The 25807-nt window shown below is 34.4% G+C and overlaps 2 protein-coding genes across 5 annotated transcripts; one reads left to right on the top strand and one right to left on the bottom strand.

Annotated features, from left to right (window-relative positions):
• Positions 1 to 5733: 5733 nt before the first annotated feature.
• On the top strand, positions 5734 to 13446 carry LOC142554966 (uncharacterized). 4 transcript variants are annotated; one of them, XM_075665578.1, is made up of 12 exons: positions 5734 to 6042; positions 7177 to 7341; positions 7432 to 7550; positions 7706 to 7780; positions 7927 to 8020; positions 8118 to 8177; positions 8369 to 8434; positions 8519 to 8617; positions 9587 to 9631; positions 12704 to 12806; positions 12976 to 13064; positions 13181 to 13446. In XM_075665578.1, the coding sequence occupies exons 1-11, from the start codon at positions 5920 to 5922 to the stop codon at positions 13062 to 13064; spliced, it is 1038 nt and encodes a 345-aa protein (XP_075521693.1). In that variant the 5' UTR covers positions 5734 to 5919; the 3' UTR covers positions 13181 to 13446. The 4 variants fall into 4 exon arrangements, with proteins under 4 accessions (XP_075521693.1, XP_075521695.1, XP_075521696.1 ...); XM_075665580.1 differs by adding an exon at positions 6182 to 6284 and having other exon boundaries at positions 5734 to 6136; positions 12976 to 13444; XM_075665581.1 differs by adding an exon at positions 6233 to 6284 and having other exon boundaries at positions 12976 to 13444.
• A 9720-nt stretch (positions 13447 to 23166) lies between these two features.
• Positions 23167 to 25285, bottom strand: LOC142554968 (BI1-like protein). Its single transcript, XM_075665582.1, has 4 exons — positions 24908 to 25285; positions 23960 to 24073; positions 23674 to 23831; positions 23167 to 23582 (listed from the first exon to the last, which is right to left on the bottom strand). Exons 1-4 carry the CDS (start codon positions 25278 to 25280, stop codon positions 23376 to 23378), a joined length of 852 nt encoding a protein of 283 aa, XP_075521697.1. The 5' UTR covers positions 25281 to 25285; the 3' UTR covers positions 23167 to 23375.
• Between the last annotated feature and the right edge of the window lie 522 nt (positions 25286 to 25807).

The following is a 25807-nucleotide window of genomic DNA, read 5'->3' on the forward strand; positions in this document are numbered from 1 at the left end:
ATCAAAGGAATTCCAAGGAATGAACCAGATCGATTGGTTCTTGGACTAGAGTTTCTCGAGGAACATAAACCTTGGAAATGTCTAGAATATAGAATGGAGTTTATGGCAGATGATAGGATATGAAAAATCCAATGACCACAAGCTCTTTCTCGATATACATTCAAGTAGGAATGTTATATGAATAATATAAGGCAGAATATTTTGCTGCTTATATTGATTCAGGTACTGGAATCTGTACAGCAAAACTAGGAGTTTTTCCAAATAATTTGGAAGAAAAATTACCAAAGATTGCTGGAAGAGATTTTTCCAGAAGAATCTTAATCTTATGCAAATGGATTAAGATGACTGAAATCGTAATTGGCGGTGCTGGACAAATACCTTGGTACAAGGTAAAAATATCACAGATTTATTTTCATGATACAGGAGCTGACATATTGCTAGGAAATAATTTCCTACAAATGTTCAAATCTTATACTCAAGAAAATGAGACTAGGCGATTAGTGTTCACAACACCCTGTGATCATAAGATCATAGTCCAGGGATTAAAAGAGGCATTTTACAGAAAATTGCCCATTCAATTTCGCAGCAATCGTGGTGATGAAGGAAAACTTCTGAACCCAAAAATAAAGGTTCTAGATGGTTTGGAGAAACAATGCTCCAACTAAGAGCAGTAAAGAGCTCCAACCAGAAGAAATATAATGTCTTAAGATAGCTCTACATAATAATGATGTAGAGTTTGAATCTAAGGTATCTTTGAAAGATTACAAGAAAAGGATCAAAGAAAATTATAATGAAGATCCCTTGGCATGGTGAGACAAAAATCAACTCAAAGCTTGTCTTAAAATCAAGGAAGGCAAAGAGTATGAACTTGTTTGTTGCAAGTCTATCCTAATGAATATAATTGATCAAAGGGATATGCAGATTATAATCAAGAAACATTTGGACCTTGGTTTGATAAAAGCGGGAATATCACCATACAGCAGCCCAGGATTCATAGTAAGAAATCATGGTAAAATAAAAAGGAACAAACCCAGATTAGTCATTAATTATCAAGAAATTAATTAGATTTTGGAGTTTGATGGGTATTTTATAACTAGCAGAGAACATCTAATTAGTTGCATACGCAACACAAAGATATTCTCTAATTTCGATTGTAACCTGGATTTTACCAGATTCGAATGCAGGAAGAAAGCAAGAAATTCACAACTTTCTCTATACCACAAGGACACTATATATCGGAAGTATTACCAATGAGGTTGACTAATTCACCCCAGATATTTCAAAATAAAATGGATAATCTATTTAAAGATTATTTTAAGTGTATGTTTGTCTATATTGACAATGTGTTAATTGCATCTAAAATTATGGAAGAACATATTAAATATTTAGAGATTTTCTCTGATATTTGCAAAAAAGAAGGACTGGTTCTATCAGAAAAGAAAGCAGTCATTGCCACAAGAAAGATTGATTTTCTCTGAATAGAAATCGATGAGTCATGAATAATTTTGCAAGATCATATAGTAGAAAAAGTGCAAAATTTTTCGAACGAGTTAAAAGAAAAGAAACAACTTCAAAGTTTTCTAGGAGTTGTTAATTTTGCTGGGATGTTTATTAAAAACCTAGCAAAACACAGAAAAATGTTCAGTCTATTACTGAAAAAACATGTGAAATTTATATGGACAAAAGAACACACACATAGATTTACTCAACTAAAGGAGATTTGTAAAAATCTTCCAAAAATGGTTATTCCTCTAGTATTATATACGGATGCCAGTTACCATTGGTGGGCAACAGTCTTAACAAAGCTCACTCCAGATGGAGAACAACCATGCATATATTGCAATGGACTATTCTCAGATGCGGAAGCCATAAGATGAAATATCAACGAAAAAGAATTCTATGCAGTAAAAAGGGCTTTTGAAAAATGACCATTATTTTTACTCGCAAAAAAATTTACTTTAAAAGTTGATAATACACAAGTAAAAGCTTTCTTAAGGAATATAGTTGAGTTTAAACCTGAGAAGGCCAGATTATTAAGATGGCAAACACTATGTCAGAATTATATTTTTGATATTCTGATAATAAAATATCATGAAAATATTCTTGCAGATTTTTAACAAGAGATGAACAACGGTGATATCGATGTCATCATCAAGATGCAGAGGCATTTGAGGGAACACCTTGAAATGCTTCAAAACGAGTTTAACAGGCTGGTCTTAAACGCAGAAGTTGCGGGAAAACTACAACAAGTCGATAAAAGAATTGTCTCTGATCGAATTACATGATGTTTATAGGCTTATACTCGGTTATGGTATGTAATGCAAAGGCCTATCCTCCAAGGTATTGGGAAGCCATTGGTTTCCCAAATGGAGAGTTTTCGAGTACATGACTCTATACCTGGAGCAGGGGATTCAAATACCCCTAGCACAAATGTTAAGTAGGGATCATCTCCAGATGAGTCGGCTGAAACAAAAATTGAGATTTCAGATCCTTATTTCGAGTCCTCAAGTCAACCCTTCACCTCGGGGATTGAAGAGGGAAAGATCAACCTTAAACCGAATACTGACAAGGGTAAATCTAAGGTTGGTACTAATGAAGCTACAATTTCTCCATTACAGGTCTACCAACAAAATTAGGAGAAATTGAAAACAAGAGTAGACATTAACCCAACTACTATCAGTGTTGATGTTGCAAGAAAATATCATAGGGTATGGATGAAACCAAATTCATATCCAAAGGAGGTCGAAGATTGGTATGAATTCAGGGCTCTTGCCTCAATTTATACCACATCACCAAGCTTCCCAGAAATTTCAGATCTACCAAAATGGGTCTATGAAGTTGTTCATGAAACTTGGTGATACGAATCCTCGTACGAATGAAAAGCAAACACGATTATTGAAATTGAGCCCTCAATTCAATAACGAACAAGAATCGATTAAGTTGTCCCGATCTTTTGAAACAAGTAACGATTTGTGATATTCACCTCTAAGCGATTATAATTTAACAACAAATATCAACGATAAAAAAAACAATCGAATTTCAAACGAACCTTCAAAGAACTTGTTTTGACAATCCGTGCGAAAAACAATTGACAAACGCCACAAAGATGCAATCTTTGATAAGTTTGATTTGATTTTGAAGACAAAGCTTTTGCCTTGTAAATTTGAGAGAAATCTCAAGAACTTTGATATATCATTCAATTGTTTTCGTTCATGGTCCTTACAATGCATTATATAAACAATAAAATACAAGAAAAGTTGTGTGAAAAGGTTTAATAAAAGTAGCTAACAATTTTGACACGAAAGGTCGTGCGGTAGCGCGTGATCTCGCGGTGGCGCACGAGATTCTGTCAAGGCGCGCGGTGGCGCCGAATTACGCGCTGTGGCGCGTGCATGGGCGCGCGGCTGCGCGACTTTACGCGCGGTCGCACGGCCTGTGCTGTCATTCTGCTCGGCTGTGTGCACATGATCTGCTCTTAACTAGGAAGCCACGTGCGGCAACGCCGGTTGTGGCGCGGGGGCGCCACTTGTGGTGCGGTGGCGCGCGTTGTTCTGTCCTGCGCGCGCGCCGCTGCGCGTCTTCTTGCGCTGGTGCTTGTCAACCGCTGTACTCTCGGACCATTTCGCACTCACATGCTTGGTTGTTCGGAACTCCTTCATTATATTCTTTGTTGAACTCAACCACTTGCTTAAATATGCTTGATTCATCATCTTTAATCACAATCAAGCTTGAAAGTCCAAAACAACAACGCCACTTAAATCTTCCCCCAAACATTTGCACACAGTGCCTAGTCAGATTCATATCACTTGGGCTAATAACGATTATTTGTCAAGAGGAGATATTCTAGAGCTATATTTTTTCAGTACAGCACCAGAACCAGCAGGAAAAAAATCTCACAAAGCCTTTCATTTTATCAAGCTAAGGAGGCCAGATACAAATGTTCAAAAATTTATCAAGGATCCTCCGTCAGAAAAAACACCCCTTGTTTCTTCAATTACTGAAGACGATATTTCTAACAAAAGAGCATGGGGTTTATGGGTCTGTCTAACTGAGAAAGAAAAAGTCAAGTTTCCGTTTAAATTTTATCATAATTCAGTAAACGGATCATTACTGTTAATTACTATGATAGGAAAAAACACAACTTTTGCAGAAGATCTATTCGAGAAGAAAATAAATCTTCTGTGGAATAGCAAGCTGCCGGGGAATAAAGAAACTCGGCAGAAATTTTGCAATATGGCTCATGTGGGAAGATGGTCACAACCGATCTGTCCAGAGTGCCCGAATCAAAAAGAGCCAGAATTTGGCAAGGGCTTTAGACCTCGGTCAGAAGGGAAGTATCTTGTAGAAACAGGACCAAGTGGTGAAGGACCACAATCACGTTTTCCTCGGGGACATCAAAAGTTTAAGATTCATCGACAAAAATAAGTGGACATGTGAACCTAATAACTTTTCCTTGGGGATAATAAAAGCAAAAGATTCCCTGACAAAAGATATTGGGCATGTGACTCACTCACTAAACAAGGAAAATGGGACCCAATTACAACTATAAATAGAGTAAATGAGAACCAATAAAAATACACAAGAACAAAGTCGAAACTTGAAGAAAAATGTATTATACATATTTAAAAGTTTCTAAAATACGCATCAAAAGAATAAGAAAGCAGCTGATGAATATTAAAGATCTCTACAAACTGTTAAAAGAAGAAGGAAACAAGATCTCAGCTGATATAATACAAACACATATCTATTGGTTATGTCAGGAGATAAGGTCAGAAGAACGAGCTGTTTCTAGATTAATAATCTAGGAAGAAGACAATTCAAGTGGAGGGACCACTCAACCACTCAAGAGATAATGCCAACCACAGCTGGGAGGCATTAAAGAAAAGTTATGCCAAGAATTGAAGTCCGGGATTCAAATCCAAAGGGCTTCTATAAATAAGATGACAGAGAGAAGATGAAGACATCACTCAACCTCTTCGTTTTTCTTCAAAACAATTGTAGTATTTTCTCTATCAAGTTTATGTGTGCTGTGAGTTTGGCTACTGTAAGTAGCTAAACAAGTTTCTTCTCCTCTACAGGAGGTTAATAGTAACCTAATAAATTGTTATGTTTGAATAAAAAAGAACCAAGACTTTTGTCACTCTCATGTATTATTTTTAGATTGAACTATTTTACTATACACACTAAGGTAGAAAACGAAACAGGATTGTACTAGGTGCTGTTGAAGCAATCTGCGTCAAGAACCATCTGTTGCGACTGCATGGTTAGGCTGTGAGGAGCAGTCTGTAAAACCCGGTGGATATAACCGGACGACACTTTGGTCAAAGAGGTAAATTGTTCGATCTATTATACGGAAGCATGATGAGCCTTTTATATAAAAAATCGATTATTTGAGCATGATATATAGATTGAAAACCTTGCGTAGCCGTATGTTTTGAGACTATATGTCTTTAAAAACATGCTCGATAGGTATAACAATGTCACGTACCAAAATCATGGAATTTAAGGATGTTTTTGAAAATTTTAGAAAATTAGGGAGTTAAAACAAATAAATAGATATATGGGGAGTGAGGAGAAAGTTGATAATAGAAATAAGGAGTGATTACAAATTTCCCCTTATTAATTAAATAAGAAATAAATGAGCACTTTTATAAAATTAAATTATAAATTTAATTTTAAAAAGGCTAAAATAAAAAATGCGATTTAGCGTTTAGACTGAATTAGGCAGCGTTTCGCGCTATTTTGTAGAAACACGCGAAATCCGCACAACTGCAGCAATCATCGATCGAATCAATCAAAAACCCAAACGCAAAAAGTCCCTTGTTCCCAAATCCCACATAAAGTGCCTGAGAATTCAAACCGATCGCTAGAATTTCAATCAAATCATCAGTAAAGTCCGTAACTTCAAGCTGAAGGCAAATGTCATTCTCATTTTTCAAGCAATCGAGGCCTAAAACCCCTCAGGAATTAGCAAAGGCGATCAAGGATAGTTTAATGGCACTCGACTCCAAAACCGTGGCTGAGGTCAAAGCCCTGGAAAAGGTGGAATCTTTCTGTATATTTTAAGGATTGTGGTGGAATAATTGAACTGTTTAATTCTATCAAAAATGTAGTTTGTTTTTTTGTTTGTTTGTTTGTTTTTTTTTTTTTTTGGGGGGGGGGGGGGGGGGGTAGTTTATAGTGTTGTGATGCGAAATTATTTATGTTAGATTCGTTTTCTTCATTGAAACAGACAAAGGACCCGCCTTTGCAAATTGGATGTAGTTTGGTGTTGCACGCTGCCAGTATGTTATTTTTAATATTTTGCATCAAGTGAAATGTTTTGGAAAAATAATTGGAAATGCTAGAACTTCTATTGTTCTTTTTTCCCTGTCGAAGGCGTAAGGACTGTTAAAGCTGCCTTATTGGTGGACTATGGACTCAAAAATTTGAGCTTCACCACTAGTTAAATAGCACGTAATTCGTTGTCAGGGTTGGCTTTAGTTCTCCTTTGTTGGTGATTGACATAGATTTGACCACGGTTCCAAAACGGATGCTGGTTCTAGAACAATGGTTCTGTTGGAGCTATACCGGTTCACTTGGACATTCCGGTCCCTATTCGGTTATGATACTAAATTTTTTAACAAATTTTATTTCTTTTAATTCTAGTGGTCAAAGAAATATAACCCTTTGTGTCGTAATATTAATGAGAAAGTTCTAATTTTCTATTGGAAAAAAATTAACATCAGGGCTTGAATTTAATTTATACGATTAACTTGTTTAAGTCAAGTCTAGATTGATAGAAGTTTTCTGTGATCCTATTTGCACGATAAAGAAGTTATGGCATATTGAAACTTAAAATAACTAATGAATACGGAACATTTATAACATCTCAATACATATTTCTTAGTTTATTGCGTCAGACATTGTGACGAGGAACTGATTTATTGTTCGCTTTGAGTGGGTCTTAGCTTAGGAAAGGTGGTGTCAAGTGGATGAATCTAGAATGCGGAAGTGAATGGAAAACAATCAGTTTATCATTATAATTCTGGCTTTTTTATGCATATCTAGATCTGGGTCTTGGCGTCCAGCGTCCTGCTCATAAGGATTCACAGACTTTTGTTGTTTCTGTGGTTGTGATATTTGATATACAGGATTACTTGTTTTCTTCGTCTTTCTATTTTCACTTTGCCGTAGGCTTTGGAGGAAGTTGAGAAGAACACGACTGCAATGAAAACTATGTTGTCAGGAGATGGAGAAGTCGAGCCAAGTGCAGATCAAATCCTTCAACTCACAGTTGAAATCTGTGATGAAGATATTATTTCTCTTCTGTTCCACAAGTTACCAATTCTGGGATGGGAAGTAAGTGTATAAAGTAATAACGAACAAAATTATAGAAGGTTGTAAATGTATTTTATGTTTCCATACTTATCAAATAGTTTGATATCTCAGACCAGGAAATTTTTAGTCCACTGTTGGTCTATATTGCTTAAACAAAAGGTTGATTCAACACATTGTTGTGTACAATACATGGAGAATCATTTGGAACTGCTTGACTTCCTCGTTGTTTGGTGAGATCCTCGATATTCAGAAAACAGCTCCTCAACTTGTCTTTTAATAGCCTTTTTATGAGTATCTTGATTTGGTAAATGAAGTTTTACGTAACCGTGTTAGTCAATAATGCTGTCTTGACTAATGAGACCTATGTATTTGGTTTGGATGTCAGCTATGACAACAAGGAAATTGCTCTGAACTGTGGGAATATGCTTAGAGAATGCATCAAGTTTCCAACACTTGCAAAGTAAGACGTGTACTTTTAATTTTTCCTTTGTGTCCTAAAAGCTCTTAATTTAATGTTTCTCAAGAGGTGAAAAAAAGGAAAGTATACAAGGTCCTGTTTTATATTGCAGAGTTTTCACAACAAGAAAACCACAAATCTTATTTCAGATACATATTGGAGTCTCCCAGCTTTGAGTTGTTCTTCAAATTTGTTGAGCTACCTAATTTTGATGTTACCTCTGATGCATTTTCTACATTCAAGGTTACATATCTTTTATATATTTTCCGGACATACTTCATCTATTTAAACTATTTTATTCTATTTTTCACAATATTGAATATAGAGGTAAACTTGCCAGGATCTGCTCACTAAACATGCATCTGCAGTTTCTGAGTATCTGACTACTCACTACAACGAGGTTTCTCCATCTCTTTCCTTATTTTATTTGGAGTAGTGTGCGAGAGAATTTAGTTATTGAATTCCTTCAAGGTTGAAGAAGTTTAATTTGACCTATATTATGTTACAGTCAAAATCATGTATTGTGTGCACGTGTATCTTGATACTTGTTTTTGACACATCTTAATAACATAATGAAACTCGTATCTTCAGTTTTTTGAGCAATATGAAAAGCTCTTGACATCGGCTAACTATGTGACTAGAAGGCAGTCTTTGAAGGTTAGTACTTAACTGCTTAAATCAGCTCATGTTTCTTCTTCTGGCTGTTACTTGTATTGACATTGTAATTGCAATGGACTTTAGCTTCTGTCCGAATTTCTTTTGGAATCTCCAAATTCTCAAATAATGAAAAGATACATCGCGGAGGTTCGCCATTTAAAAGTCATGATGACCTTGTTGAAGGTAATTCATAGTTATCCTTCCTGATGCCAGATGGTAGTAAGATTTTGTAATTATATGGAAAATGATTAAGAACTTTAGTTGCATAAAGAAACTATGATATTTGCTATGCTGAATATGGTTTCCCGCGTTACTACTTTTGGCATGACTCTACCCTGAAGTGCGTGAGCAGATAATAATAAATATTATTATTTTTTCTTTGAAATATTTCTAGATAGTGAGCAGACGTAAATCATCACATGCCTTTGACCACCATGGGGATATTACGAGCCTTCTGGCAGTTACTTTTAATTGTTTGTTGTTACATATTAATGTAAAATCTAGCGTAAATAGAGGTGCAAATTGAGTAGGGTTTAGTATTACCCCTTTTGTTGAATTCAAACTCGAGATCAAATTTTTTTGGTTGGCTCACAGATCTAAAATTGAACTATTTTAAGATCGAGTTTGGCTTGGCGTAGAATTTGAATTAAAGTTTGATTCTTTTGATTTGAAGTTAATCATTGAATTTTGGCAAACAAAAATTCGAAGCACAGCTTGAATTCATGAGCTCGACTAATATTAAATGCAGCTATTAAAAAGACATTAAAGCCAATAACCTCTCGAAGAAAATAATTTTGACACAAGTTTGATGATAATGTTCAATAATTTCGAACACAAATCAAATAATATTTGTGCCAGTTCGAAAAGGTCACAAGTTGAACTTGATTCATTTTCCACCCCTGACCACAAATAATCTAGAAAGGAAGAAAATATATTTGAAATTGTGTTTATTTAGTTTCTAGTTCTTTACAGTCGTTTTATGAAATGTCCGGTTGTCCTATTAAAATTTTAGGTTTGATACATGAAAATTGCATATCAAGTTAGAACACCCCGTGCTAGTGAAGCTTTGATTACATGCCTCAGAGGTTAGAGACAAATGCTATCGCGGAAAAGAGACCACATCTAATATTCTTCTGCTGAAATTCTGTACAGGATTCAAGCAAAAACATCCAAATATCTGCCTTTCATATTTTCAAGGTAATAAACATATTATATTTTCTCACCAGCAATTTTCTCAAGTACTTAGTTTTCTTTGTAAATTTTGGCTTTTGGATTCCTTAAATTTAATGCATCTGGATTGAAACTCAAATTCGTTCAGCAGATTTTTAAGTTATAACTCTGAATCTTGTATAATGAGTTTAATACTTGGCAGTATAACAATTCTCATCTGTCTTGGTCGAGAGTCGAGACTCTAGAGAGAAAGTTCATTGAGAGTGAAACGTCCACTACTCGTCTTGCTTTAAAAATACCAGAATTTTTTTCCTATCCTACACGATTTGGCCGAATAAAATAGATATATATATATATACTTTAACATATCTTGCACCATTTTAAAAATAAAACAACCAACTATATTTGAAAAATCAAATGAAGGAATTCAAAACAAAAAATCGTCACACGTTTTGCCAAACCTAAACTATCATTATTTCTAAAATATACTAACACTATCAACCTCTCAAAAATCACTCAAAAACATAAATAAAAGTCGTAAAAAATATTTAACATAAACTTAAAATCATAAATGCGGAAAACTAGCGCTGATCCTCGGGTTATGTGTACCTTCAGTCCAGTAATATCAACCATCAAGACCTCCACTACCATCAACATCATACTCACCTGCATCGATCACACCTAGTGAGTCTAAAAACTCAGCAAACCATATTCTTGATAACAAATAATACCTATACATATCACATACAACAGTGAAAATATTTTTACTTAAAATAACATTTCATAATTATGCATAAACTTAAACATCTTCATATCATCATCAATATATTCATATCCATCATAAACGTATATGTATTCCTTTTTCGTTGAATTCAGATCGTTAATTTTGACTTTCATATTAAGGGTTCGATGGATCCATCTACATGTAACCATAGTATTGGGCGGCGGGGACATCAGCGAAACTCTCACCCGTCAACTGAGTCTTAGCCTTACGTATTAACATATCATCGTATTCGTATTAGTCACAATTACTTCACTTCCTTCAACATTTCATATTTCCATCACTTTATAAAATCATGCATATAAATATCATTTTTCTTTTAACCAAGCATGCAACACATTTTTTAGCGTCAACATTATATCATAAAATTCCATAAACATTTTAACATATAAACAGAATTCAGAGCACTGCCATGACGTCTACTAATTTCTAGATGCAAAATTACCGTTTTACCCCTAGACGTAAAATTCCTCGATTTTGACTTTTTCTTACTTTCATTGACTCTATACCTTCCCAAATAATTATTTTAACTTAAATTAAATTTCTCATATTTTTATTTAGCTTAAATTATTGGCTTTCTAATTACTCTTTAATTATTAATTTGCGGAGCGTTTAATTCCCGAATTAATTCAAACCTTAATATAAAATTCTCAAATTTTAAACATAAACTTTTAATCACTTAATCTACCCTTGTGAACTATGAACTACTCCCGTGGACCCATGGTTCCAGCCTTAAACATTTAAACCAAATTTTCGAACCCTAAGCTAAAGCCCTCGAGCCATCTTATGTTTTCCACGAGCCGCACCAGAGCCACCCCGAGCCAAGCCCTTCCCAATCCTCTATGGACCCTACTGGACCCCTAGGACTCGACCCTAGCCCAAGCCGAAGCCACCCATATCAGAAGAAAGCTGCGGCCGAGAACCCTATGTGCACTAGGACTCTTGTAACTTGGCTAGAACATTAACCATCGAGCCAGCCCCTGACCCAGCTCCTCGTGCACCCTCTCAGGACCCTAGAGACCTAGCCTAGCCCAGCCCTAACCACCCTGGCCGAGCCCTGTCCCCTGGCGCAGAGCTGCACACCCGCGCGATGGCTCGGGAAGAGTCCTAGCTTGCTAAGACTCCTTCCCAGCCGCTGTACTCAAGTCCTAGCGTGGGTAGGACTCCTCTCCTGACGCAACCATGTCCCAGCCCAGCCCTGGTCACGCCAAAGCCAAACCATGTACCATGGTTCCCTCAAAACCGAGCCTTGACCCAAAACATGCAATAAACGATTCCAGCTTGTTCTTAGTTCGAGTGCAGCCTATCTCGTGCATCTTAGGACCCTTAGACTTGTGTAAAAACAACCCATCTTGATCCTATAACATGGCAGCCCCTTCATGTAACCATAAATCATGTTTTTGGATCAAATATCATACTTTAAAACACATGTTTTGCATAAAAACGAAAATAAAAAAAAGGGTAACTTGTTTTTCATGCAAATCATAGTCAAATGCATATTAGGGTGTGATAGATGAGAAAAAGAAGAATTATGGCGTGCCTTTGCGTATTTTACGCACGAAAATCCGTTGACGATGCGAAGAACGGCAACGAGAAAACCCTAGGCTGAAATCCCTCAAGAACCGAAGCTTTCCTTACTACAATTCGTGTGTGCCGTGTGATAATTGAAGGGAAAAGGAGTCTTGTGAAAATAGGGGAAGGGGGCGTGTATATTTAAATAAAAGGGTAGGGTTTGGACTTAATATTTGATAAAATAACTTGTGCAAGCTTGGACCCATTAGTAAGCTATACTAAGCCCAATAAGCCCAATTGTGTATTTAAAAATTATTTCGTTTAGAAAAGTTCGTGAGATTATTAGGCGAGTTGTCAAAACGTTCATATTTTTTGTTGAAAATCGAATACCGATAAAAATTACGTCTCGGCGTATAAAATCACCTCGAAACTCCCTATTTTCAAAAATAACAAAAAACATCAACCTTATTTTAAATAATTAAAAACAATTATTTAATAAAAATATTTTTCAATTTTCAGCCCTCAGTCTCCGTTCCTCGATCGTAACTCGAATAACCTGTAAAAATACATTTTAATGCATTCAAGTAGAAAACTACTTTAAAACTACATAAACATATCAAACATAATCAATTTAGCAATTAAAATCATTTACTTAGTTATTTCCATTTTCCCTAGATTTGCATGCAGTTAGATTACGTCGTTTTAATTTTGGACCTTACATAGAGGCTTTTCCCGTTTTTGTACCTAACCTGGAAAAACCTCAGTACATATGAAATTTTCGCTTAATCTTCTTATTCCATCTGCAGGTTTTTGTAGCTAACCCAAATAAACCACGAGATATTAAAGTTATCCTCGCGAAAAACCATGAAAGGCTGTTAGAGCTGCTCTACAATCTCTCTGTTGGAAAAGGTACACATAAATCAGTCAAACGTTTAGCTTGTGGAATAAGAATAACTGCTATAAATCAAGACTATGTACAGAGACTTAAGTCAGATTCTGTTATAAACAGGAAAACCGCCTCCACGTTAACTGTCATCTATGCATCATTTACCTGCTAAATGTGTTGGTGTTAATGCAGGTGCCGAAGATGACCATTTTGAAGAGGAAAAGGAACTAATAGTTAAGGAAATAGAGAGAGTGTCTCGGCTTGCAAAACTTGAATCTTAGGTGCACTTCCGCCACCATATACCTGCATTGATCATCCTAACGTGATATCAGTATTTTTATGATTTTTTCAAACCTTTATGTATCCAAGCTAAGCCTTGCCTATATCTAAATTTAAGTGAATGATCGTGCACCAGAGAACTTTCAAACAACTTGGTCGAGAAAAAGATAACCCATCGTGTGAGGTCTTGAGATGTATAAACTGTTCCGCAACTGGCCAAAAAGCCATCTGTCTATAGCCTTTTCTTCTGTTTTTGTAGCTTCTTTTCTGATTGAAAATTTGGAATAAGGCTGTGTACCCTGTAAATAAATATGTTGTACTGTGATCTCTACAAGTTGGATTACCATTAACTAACTCCTTTTCTAGATAATGCGTCGCACCTAATGTAGGCCTTGAATTTTTCCCATGCGTTTTTGTGATTTATTTGATTCTAGAAGTGAGTGAGAGTATACCAAATTTGTTAGAATAATTAGTGAAATCATTTTTTTTCTAAAGAAAGAGTTTCAATTAGCCCAACATTAGTGTTTCAGAGTTTCAAGTTCTGCTTTTAGGTAATGGCAATATTACCTGTTGTGGACTTGCTCCTAGTTTTACAGATGGACGTTGTTTGGTTTATTGGATTAAATAATATATGATGTATAATACGGGATATCAAATTGAAGTATATGGATAAGAGAAGGGTGTATAACTCTAGTTGTTGTAGAACTCACGGGAAACACTAAATGAAATGAGGATATGAAATTAATCAATGGTTTATCTATCCTTCACAACAAATTATGCCTTAGATTTTGATTATTATTGTTGTGAAAAAGTAAAAATTTATGGTAAAAAGTAAAAATCTCAAACTCTCAAAATTTACCAAATTACACACTTTGTAAAATTTTTCTCTCTACTCACTTGTGATTTTCTTCACAAATGAGAGATCTATTTATAGAAAATCTTTACAAATAATCCAAAAATAAATTCGTCATTACCTACATCATTACACACTAATTTTCAATATTTACAATTTTTATTTTCAACATTCAAATATTCAATACACACATTTTAAATATTATTTTTCAGCACTCTCCTTTGTGATGATGATCATAATGATTGTCTTCATTACGTGTTTTTATACTGCTTCGTTAAATACCTTACTAGGAAAAACCCATTGGGATAAAAATCATAGTAAGGGAAAAAGAGTGCAGTCACATAAACTCCCCCTCATGTTGACACGAACAATTCTTCACAAATTTCGTAGATTGCGCATCCCAATATTATATATTTGCTTTCTGAATATTGTCGTAGGAAGTGCTTTTGTGAAGAGATCTGATGAGTTTTCACTTGATTGAATATAACGAACATCAATATATTTATTCTTCTCAAGCTCCTTGGTGAATGCGAAGAACTTAGGAGGAATATGTTTAGTTCTGTCGTTTTTTATATATCCTTCTTTCATTTGAGCAACACATGCAGCATTATCTTCATATAGTATCACATGCTTCTCGTCAAATGATAATCCGCATGAGATTTGGATATGTTGGGTCATTGATTTTAACCACACGCATTCACGACTTGCTTCATGTAGTGCAATAATCTCGGCATGATTTGATGAAGTTGTTACGAGCGTTTGTTTCTGTGAACGCCAAGAAATTGCAGTGCCTCCACGAGTAAATACATATCCAGTTTGGGAACGTGCCTTGTGTGGATCAGATAAGTATCCAGCATCGGCATAACCAATTATACTTGGATTAGCATCTTTTGAATACAAAAGTCCCAAGTCTGTCGTTCCTCGTAGATAACGGAATATATGTTTAATTCCGTTCCAGTGTCTCTTTGTTGGATATGTGCTAAATCTTGCCAATAAATTTACTGCAAAAGATATATCGGGCCTTGTACAATTTGTAAGATACATAAGGGCACCGATAACACTTAGATATGGTACTTCTGGACCAAGAATATCTTCATCATCTTCACATGGACGGAATGGATCCTTTTCTATATTTAATGATCTAAGAACCATTGGAGTACTTAAAGGATTTGATTTATCCATATTAAAACGTTTAAGGATCTTTTTTGTATAATTTGTCTGGTGAACAAATATTTCACATTCTTTTTGTTCAATTTGTAAACCCAAACAATACTTGGTTTTTCCAAGATCCTTCATTTCAAATTCTTCCTTCAAGTATGACACAACTTCTTGAATTTCCTTATTCATTCCAATGATGTTTAAATCATCAACATATACAGCAATAATTACGCATCCGGATGTTGTTTTCTTAATGAAAACACAAGGGCATATTGAATTATTTACATATCTCTTTTTCATCAAGTGATCACTTAGTCGATTATACCACATTCGGCCGGATTGATTTAACCCATAAAATGATCTTTGTAATTTCACAGAATAACATTCTCTGGGTTTTGAACTTTGTGCTTCAGGCATCTTAAATCCTTCAGGGATTTTCATATATATATTACTATCAAGTGATCCATATAAGTAAGCTGTAACAACATCCATAAGACGCATTTCTAAATTTTCTGATACCGCCAAGCTAATCAAATACGAAACGTAATTGCATCCATCACGGGAGAATACGTTTCTTCATAATCAATTACATGCCTTTGAGAAAAACCTTGTGCAACAAGTCGAGCTTTATATCTTACTATTTCATTTTTCTCATTTCGCTTTCGAATAAAAACCCATTTGTATCCAACAGTGTAAGGACTATAGGTCCAAAAATATTACGTTTATTTAGCGAATCCAATTCAACCTGGATTGCTTCTTTCCATTTTATCCAATCCTGCCGATTTTTACATTCACCAAAAAATTTTGGTTCATGATCTTCATTATCATTTATGATGTCGATTGCCACATTATAAGAAAATATATCATCAATTTCTTCTATATCTTTTCGGTTCCATATTTTTCCAGTATTAATGTAATTGATAGATATTTCATGATTCTTGTCAGTTTGTGTTTCTGACAGAACATTTTCATCATCATGTGTTTCTTCAGGAACATCATTCTATATTTTGTGATTATCATGTGTTTCTTCAGGAACATCATTTTCTCTTTTGTGATCATCGTGTTTCTCTATGAATTTTCTTTTTCGAGGATTTTTATCCTTGGAACCGACTGGCCTTCCACGCTTCAGGCGTTTAATGACATCATGAGTATCTTCAATTTGTTTCTTCGGAATTTCAATTCGAGCAGGGGCATTTGCAGCATGTATATATGATTTAGTTACCCCTTTTGTGTTTGCAAATACATCTGGTATTTGATTTGCTATTCTTTGCAAGTGCACAATTTGCTGTACATCTTTTTCACATTGTTTTGTTCTTGGATCCAGATGTAACAATGATGATACATACCATGTAATTTCCTTTTCAGTATGTTTCTGTTCTCTCCCCTAACATTGGGAAGATTTCCTCATTAAAATGACAATCAGCAAAACATGCTGTGAACACGTCGCCTGTCTGAGGTTCAAGATATCGAATGATTGATGGACTATCATAACCGATATAAATTTCAATCTTTCTTCGAGGTCCCATTTTCTTTCGTTGCGGTGGTGCAATAGGCACATACACCATACATCAAAAAATTCTCAGATGAGAAATGTCTGGTTCTTTACCAAATGCAAGCTGCAATGAGGAGTATTTATGATATGCACTTGGTCTGATGCGAATTAATGAAGCAGCATGTAAAATTGCATGTCCCCATATAGAAATAGGTAGCTTTGTTTTCATAATCATTGGTCTGGCAATCATTTGCAGACGTTTAATCAATGATTCAGCTAATCCATTCTGTGTATGTACATGAGCAACAAGATGCTCAACAATGATTCCCACAGACATACAATAATCATTGAAAGTCTGGGAAGTAAATTCACCAGGATTATCAAGTCTAATTTTCTTGATTGTATAATCGGGAAATTGATTCCTCAATTTTATTATTTGAGCAAGTAATATTGCAAATGCAACATTTCGAGTTGACATAAACATACATGTGACCATCTGCTGGAGGCATCAATCAATACCATAAAGTATCTGAATGGTCCACATGGTGGATGAATTGGTCCACAAATATCACCCTGAATACGTTCAAGAAACATTGGCGATTCAGTTTGGATTTTGACTGGTGATGGTCTTATAATAAGTTTTCCAAGAGAACATGCTTTACATTGAAACTTATTATTCTGAAAGATCTTCTGGTCTTTCAATGGATGACCATGTGTATTTTCTATAATTCTTCGCATCATTGTTGAACCAGGATGTCCTAATCGATCATGCCAATTGATCAGTATTGAAGAATTATCAACTACCATGTTTGATTCAATTGGACTTATATATGTATAATGTAATCCAGTAGGTAGCATTGGTAGTTTTTCAACTACATATTTCTTTCCTAATTTGTATATGGTAAGACACATATATTTCTCATTCCATTCATTCATTGTTTGAGTATCATACCCATGGGAATATATATCACTAAAACTCAACAATTTTTTTTTATTGTGGTGAATACAAAGCATCATTGATCAAAAATTTTGTACCATTAGGTAACAAAAAGTGTGTTTTACCACATCCTTTAATCAAGTCTACAGGATCTGATATTGTATTCACCATTGTTTTTGTTGGTTTTAGTTCCAAGAAATATCTTTTATCTCGGAGGATAGTGTGCGTTGTACCACTATCGGGTATGCAAACTTCAGCTTTGTTCATAGCATTTTCCATGTTTGAACCTCAAAAAAATATGCAATGAAATAAAATTACTGACAATATATTTATAAAAATAAAATACAATACAATACATATGTAAAAAATATAGCACGCCATAAAACATTATCATACAGGTACATAAAATATTTTACATATTTATTCCACCAGCAAATTGATCATTGTCTGAGAAATCAATCAGAAAATCTCCAGCATCAAAATGAGTTGAATCACTCAAAAGGTTCACTCTGTTCAGTGAAGTTGGTCTCCTTTTCTTTCCCCTTTATTGATTCTTTATAAAGTTTACAAATGTGCTCATGGGCTCGACAAATACGGGACCAATGTTCTGGAGTACCACATCTGAAACAAGAACTTTCAAATCTTTTTGAGTGATTCTCATTAACACTCATATTTTCATGATGTCTTTTCTTTGGATGGTTTGGGACACTCTTTTGAGATGAGTTATGAAAGTAACTATCTCGATTATTTTCAAAACCACGGCCACATCCACGTCCACACGTCCACGACCACGACCTCGATTTCGTCCTCGACCAAAATCTTGTCTATAACTTTGATTTTGGTTTCCAAATTTAAATTCATTTTTGCTTACGACATTTACTTCAGGAAATGTCGTTGAACCAGTGGGTCGTGCCTGATGATTTCTCATTAACAGCTCATTATTCTTTTCCGCCAACAGGAGACAGGCGATAAGTTCAGAATATCTCGAAAATCCACTCACTCTATATTGTTGTTGTAGAGTTATATTCGATGCGTGAAAAGTGAAAAATGTTTTTTCAAGTATTTCCATTTCAGTAATCTCATGCCCACAAAATTTCAATTGCGAGATTATTCTATACATCGCCGAGTTGTAATCACTGACTCTTTTAAAATCTTGGAATCTCAACGTATTCCATTCATCCCTGGCGGTCGGAAGTATAACTTCCCTTATATGTTCGAATCTTTCTTTTAATCCCTTCCACAAAGCCATGAGATCTTTTTCAATTAGATATTCACATTTCAATCCATCGTCGAGATGTCGACGCAAAAATATCATGGCTTTTGCCTTTTCTTGTGATGTCGATATGCCATTTTCTTTTATGGTCTCACTTAGACCCAATGACTCAAGATACATTTCTGCATCGAGAGTCCATGGCATATAATTTTTTCCCGTAATATCAAGAGCAATGAATTCGAGCTTTGTCAAGTTTGACATGGTGGTACTAAAAAAAATTACGATGCATTTTATTAGTTAATGAATATTGCAATACAAAGTAATGGATAAACAACAAGTACAAATATTTGTAAAAATAAAGAAAACACACGATGAGGATATTCTCCGATAAATACAAGACTCGTGAGTATGATAACCAAAATAATTAAAAATAACATTCAGAAAGCCATCTTCTTTTTTCTTCGAAAATTTGATGAAGAATAATTGTTTAGAGAAGAATAGAAAGTTGGAGTGATTGAATGTGTTTGTGAGATCATATTTATAGGGCAAAAACTAGCCGTTTTGTTACCGTTTATGACCGTTGGTATACAAAAAAATAAATGTATGTATTTGTATAATTTTATGGTAATAATATGATGTATATAATATTAGTCATGTTTAAATAATTATGTATATCATATCACATTATTATAATGAGGTGTCATAAGTTATTTTGTTTAAAAATCTTATAGGCTTTTATACTTGTCGTATCCCTTACCGGGAGTGTGGGATGTCGTTTTAACATCCTCCCAGGATTTATAACAAGTTTTTGAAAAATTTATAACATTATATTATATATTAAATATATACACAATAAATAAACAGTAAAATAAATATTATTACTTTTGTTACCTTTTTCTTCTGTTTTGGAGCTTGGAAAAATATGGAGGACCTTTAGAGCTTCGTGCTGATAACGTGTTGTGAAAAAGTAAAAATTTATGGTAAAAAGTAAAAATCTCAAACTCTCAAAATTTACCAAATTACACACTTTATAAAATTTTTCTCTCTACTCACTTGTGATTTTCTTCACAAATGAGAGATCTATTTATAAAAAATCTTTACAAATAATCCAAAAATAAATTCAACATTACCTACATCATCACACATTAATTTTCAATATTTACAACTCTTATTTTCAACATTCAAATATTCAATACACACATTTTAAATATTATTTTTCAACAATTATTAATTTTTTTTTATCATTTTGGTCAACGTATATGCTTGTTGATGGGTTGTGGTTGATAGTATAAGAACTTTGGTGATAACTAGAGGGGCCCTCAAATTTTAATATTATCATTCAGTAGCGGAAGCGTGTACAAGTATTTAATTTACATAATATAACAAAATTATGAATTAAATAGAATAGTTAAAGTCTTGTTAAGCCAACAATTTCAATCTCAATTATCATCATATTCGGAGTCTTGATATCCTGTATCTGGAATTTATAATAAATAGAAAGAAAAATAGAGATTAAGATAGTGAGGTAATGAAATTAGGCATATATATTTAAACAAGTAAAGAGAAAATTTATCAGTACAATATTTCAATATGAGATGATATGTATAAGTAGTAACAAATCATTATGAAAATATCTTATCAAGTGACATGAAGAGATTGTAGGACTCTGAAGTGAATATTGTATAATGAAGAGGTGGTCCCACAAAAATTTGATGTAACAATTTTCTCCACGTACTCGAGTAGAATCTGTACAATTGATCATTTACAAGTCAAATTGAACTCGCATTTTCAAATAGAAGTCATATTGTTCAGATGAACTATATATCATATTTTAAACATGTTGTTCATTGGACTCACTTTTCGGGCTGAAACTGTGTTGTCTAACATACTAGCAATATGGTACATAAATTATTGTGCAGGCTCAATTCATTCATTCATTCAATCAGTAATAGCTGATCGTTAAACAGTCAGGAACCAATAAATCCAGAAATTCAAATTTGCAGTTTAATATGACTAATAATTTGCGACATGTACAACACGATGTAATATATGAATAAATCATTTGTTTATAAATTTTACTCTAAATTTCAGGCCAAATACCAAATTCTATTATTGAAGAACCGGTAGGAAAACCTTACCTCGCTAGCTTACTTTAGTCTCGATTTCAATCCCAAGCCAAGCTATTTTCCTATAATATAATTTGAGTGACTTAACACTGCTTATGATCGGTAATAGGTGTTGGAATCTTTAAAAATCATTTTTGTACAAAACTTGTACCGGGTAATTTCGATTAACATTTTGAAAATTCATAACATTTAAAATTCATATCCAAAAATCTTCAAACTTTCCATAAATGCCTAAAAATAGTGCAGAATCATTCGGAATTCGGAAAATTCAAGAAACTCGTCGGTCTGTGTAACAAAGGGGCTGTCTTTCCGCGCGTGACCGAGCTCTGGCTGCAACACACGGCCATAATTTTTATAAAAGATGCATCTTATAATTCGCTAGAAGCTTCAAATTGAACACTTTTTAGAATTCGGAACGAATCAATAGCAGATTTGAAAAAAACTATAATGGTTGTCAAGCTTGTTCTGGACGACCAAAAAGTACTTCAGTTTACTGTCTTGGGTGATTGGCCGATACATTTGTGAACTAGGAAATAGTTTGAACAACTTTTAATTTAAAACCGAAGGAAAATTCGTCCAAGAAGAAGGATAAATGAGGAGCATAATCTAGTAATCGAATTGATTTATATGTAAAATTTTCAGAAACGTTTTTCACAGTCTCAATCGATTTTCGAAATTCTGGTTGATGATCTTGATACATCTTTTTCTCCAAAGCGTTTCTGGGTGGAAAAATGACGTGTAAATTTTTCAGAATTGTTGGGGATGATTAGCTAATTTTCACTATTTTTGCTATCGTTATTTTCTCACTAAAACCCACGAAATATTTTTTTGATGAAATACATCAGATGAGGCCTATTTATAGTAGAGAATGAATCAGAGCAAGTCATCTACCCATAGTCAAGTGTTGGCTTATTTGGTGACACATTTTCCATCAAATTTTTGACACATTTTCTATTAAATTAATGACACTTAATCATCAATTAAATTTTATTATTAATATACAATTTTGAATTATTTAATATTTTTTAATGTTTTATTATATATTGTTTTTATTTATTTAAGTTGTATTATTAGCATATTTTATGTGTGTGTAGTTTTATTTGTAGAATAATAAAAGTAACTTATTATTTAGATGGATTTTTTTTTTTATTTCGTTCTAAATCTTTTAGACATTAAGTAGATTAATGTGTAGACAATTATTTATATATGTAAAATTTTTCTAGAATAAATTTTTTATTGATTTATTTATTATTATTTATTTAATTCATTAATTAAATTTTGATAAAACATCTCAAAAATTTTGAGGTGTTACAATCTCCCTCCTTTAATGGAGTATGGTCCTCAGATTCCCTTACGTGATAGGAAATCCTGAATCTTTCGGTTTATTTCTTTCTCATCACCTTCTTTCATAATATTATGATGCATAATTAATAAGATCTTTGTTCATCGGCAAGAGCATCTTACTTAGTTTGTACAAACTAAATACTAAATAGAAGTTATGCTTGCTTTGGGTGTCTCGTTTATCACCGTTCTGCTGCGGGGTTAACGTCATATTCCTTTCCAGTATGCTGGAATTTTGGTCTTACGTGCGAGTGAGGATTTGTTGTTTCCACGGAGTTAGTAGTCCCATTGTTTCTTTCACCTTCTTTCTTGAGCAACAGTTGGATCTTTGCCTCCACAGGCAATTTTTGGTTGACAGCGGAGCTATAATTCGTGGCTTTAACAGATAAAGCTGCCCAGCGAATTTCAAAGTTGAGGCCTTGGACAGTTTTTTTTGTCTTTCTTGCCTCATCTTCTAAATAACGAGGAGTATAGTGGATGTGAAGTTAACGTATAATGTTCAATTTAAGTAGAGTTTGATTCATGAAATAATAAAAGATCAACAATATGTGGATATTAATTTGAAATATATGGATAATATAATTTTTTTATATCTCAAATTATTGTATACAGGCCATATATTCAATCGTTGAAATTTTTGTAAAAGGTAATCTAGCACGTATCAAGTATTAAAAAATGAACGTTTCCAGGAAGTAAAGTTTAATTTGCAAAATGTATGACAACTAGAACTCATGCTATGGCTTTCTATACTCAATAATGATCTTATAAGGAATATGATGACATCCCATTATGTGCGTTTGCATATTTCATCAGTTTAATGGAAAACAACATCGAATCTTTAGATATAGTATTCTTAAAAATGACACAAACCACGAAGAATAGGAGATTTCTTTCATTTGTGCAGTTATATTTGCGTCTAACTTGCAAGTCAGAACTGTGGAACATAAAATTACACCCCAAGTAACGTGTTACACATGAATCTAATTAACATACAAATGAGTGAAGTCTTTATTTAGCCAATTTCACTTTTTTGCGTTCATAACGTTTGATTTTATTATAGCTAGTAGAGTAGCATAACAAACAACAAACAAAGGGAGATATACAACTTACATGCAAATCTCTCTCGGTAGATAAACAAAACATAATTGATTTGCAAACAAAAACCACTAAGCACAAGATAATTCGTCGTAGCCTTAGTTGTCTCCCTGCCTTAGCATCCGCAGAATGGTAAGGAACAAGTTGAGGACGTCCAGATAAAGGGTGACAGATGCCCAGATATATTCATCATATGTGAAGCGTTTGATCAAATTGTAAGTATCGTAAACTATGTATCCTGAGAAAATTATGGCACCCATTGCACTGTAGATGGCAAATGAGGTTGATCCAAATGGGAAGAACATCTGCATGCCCAATAAGAGACATTGTACATCAGATAATGAGTTGCAACAAATTAACCAACACAAGAAATGGCCAAGGGAGGGAGAGATCAACCTGAATGAAACCAGTCAAAATCAAGACAAAAAGGCTAGTAAACAAGATTGGTCCCATAAAGCTGAAGTCCTTGCCCTTCTTTGAAGCCCAGAAAGTGTATCCGGTCAGAGCTGAAACTACTGCTGATGTCAAGATTAAAGCCTCAAGCACTATTCTTCCTGTAAATTGAAATAGAGATTGAAGCACAACTCTTCGATTGTAATAGAGTTAAATACAAGGTAGGCTAGCAAGATAAGCAAACATCCAATAAAGTCTCACTTGAAACTTATATTTGATAACTACTAACCTTCTGTATTGGCACAGCTAACGCCAACTGTAACACTCAAGGAAGCAGTGAAAAGCCCAAGGAAAATGAAGTTCAATGGGTGTTTTTGTTGATACACGAACAAGGGCCACAACACTATTCAATATTTGAATTAGTTAAAAAAAATACAATGGTGTAAAGAAAAAAAAAGGGTTTAAAGTTATGCTCCATGTATGCATAGAACTACTAAAACTGAGATTAATTTCATGTTGTGAGGAACTAAAGGCAGACCGATAATTCATTTCTCATTCCTCATGTAACATTGATTAACCATCTATCCTTCATTTTTAGTATCCATTGATAGATTAATCGAAACCTTAAAAACAAGAAAAAGAACAAATCATGCCCATCCGTAGTTTCAAATCAAACCCCATTACAGATCTTCCTAGCGGAGTGACCTCAAAACAACAAAAATGAATCATAAGCTTAATCAATACACCAATGCCAGATAACTTGTTCCAATGGTGTATGTCCTGAAGTTTTTTCAAATAAACCAATATCATATGTTCTGAAATACAGATAAAACATAGCACGAAACCCAGAGTGCAATACACTATACACCAACCCTTCTAAATGTACCTCACAATTTATGTGTCTATGAAATGCTTCTGCATATACCACTAGAAAGAGTATCTATCAAAAAAATTCAGAGGGAAAACAAAAAATTGACTCGGCAATTAAATGCTCACATACGACAGGGGTGGAGGGGAGATGGAGAAGTGTAACCAAGGGGATAATTAATCCGGTCACAATTGAAAGATAGATCGGAAAACAAGGGATAAAAGCCGGAATTGACCCAGAAAAGTCTATGAATCAACCAACCCCTAACAATAATTAAAATATATATATAGAGGACAACACAATAGAAATCTACACGCGCGAAATCAAAATCGAAGAGTAATAAGAAGGTCTTATGAATGAAATGCTCACAGACGAAGGGGGTGAAGAGGAGCAAAAGCAGTAAGGCGGAATTTCCACGGAGAAGATCATTGATCGGCGCGTATAGAACGGTAACGGCGGATACGGCAGTGGTGAGGATGAGCTGCGCCGCCAAGATACCGTAGACTTTGCGTATGAATCCCCATCGCAGCTGATTCTCGCCATACCCGATGCCAGGATACAGCATCTCGCCGGATTCCAGGTCAATGCTTCCGCCCTTCATCTTGCTGTCGCCGCTGCTCACGCCTGCGTAGCCGTACATCTTCAAGATCGATCGGTCTTCGATGCAACGACGTTTCGGTTTCGCCTCCCTTTCAATCTTTCTACTGATATTATTATTATTATTATTATTATATATCAGCATTCACCAGATTTTTAACCATTTCTTCACATTGACTTCACCACAAACTCGTACCAACCAGTTTTCGAACTGATTAATTCTGTTTATATATATAAAATATTTTTTCAAGTGATTATATTATTTGTCAAATTAGATTCAACACGTATTAATTAAAGAGTAGGTCTCTTATAAAACGGTCTCACGAATCTTTATCTGTGAGACGGATCAACCCTACCGATATTCACAATAAAAAGTAATACTCTTTTGGGAACCCGGACGCTAATTCATTTCTTAATCGTCTGTGGGAATAATTAAATCAATTATAATAAATAGGGTCTAATTTTTTTTTTAACATACAAGTGTCAAATGCGGAACGTAATGGAATTCATTCGAATATATACATCGAAAACAAAGTACAAGTCTTGTACCGTATACAGTCATTTAAAACTAAGGTTTAACGACTACATATCAAGTGTTCAAACCCTATCTAAAATCCAAGTCCGTAGTCTCCACTCTAATCACGATCTCTCTTCATCTCCTCGACCCTGATC

The sequence above is a fragment of the Primulina tabacum genome, chromosome 9, assembly GCF_025594145.1.
Source record: "Primulina tabacum isolate GXHZ01 chromosome 9, ASM2559414v2, whole genome shotgun sequence".
Lineage (NCBI taxonomy): Eukaryota > Viridiplantae > Streptophyta > Magnoliopsida > Lamiales > Gesneriaceae > Primulina > Primulina tabacum.

What these genes read in the sequence shown, in the direction of transcription:
- LOC142554966 (XM_075665578.1), top strand. Translation starts at nt 5,920, where the DNA reads ATGTCATTCTCATTTTTCAAGCAATCGAGGCCTAAAACCCCTCAGGAA. An exon ending in AAGTTTCCAACACTTGCAAA is followed by an intron (nt 7,781 to 7,926) that starts GTAAGACGTGTA and finishes ATCTTATTTCAG; the next exon opens with ATACATATTGGAGTCTCCCA. An exon ending in CTAGAAGGCAGTCTTTGAAG is followed by an intron (nt 8,435 to 8,518) that starts GTTAGTACTTAA and finishes AATGGACTTTAG; the next exon opens with CTTCTGTCCGAATTTCTTTT.
- LOC142554968 (XM_075665582.1), bottom strand. Translation starts at nt 25,280, where the DNA reads ATGCTGATATATAATAATAATAATAATAATAATATCAGTAGAAAGATT. An exon ending in CCTCTTCACCCCCTTCGTCT is followed by an intron (nt 24,074 to 24,907) that starts GTGAGCATTTCA and finishes AATATTGAATAG; the next exon opens with TGTTGTGGCCCTTGTTCGTG. An exon ending in TAGCTGTGCCAATACAGAAG is followed by an intron (nt 23,832 to 23,959) that starts GTTAGTAGTTAT and finishes TTCAATTTACAG; the next exon opens with GAAGAATAGTGCTTGAGGCT.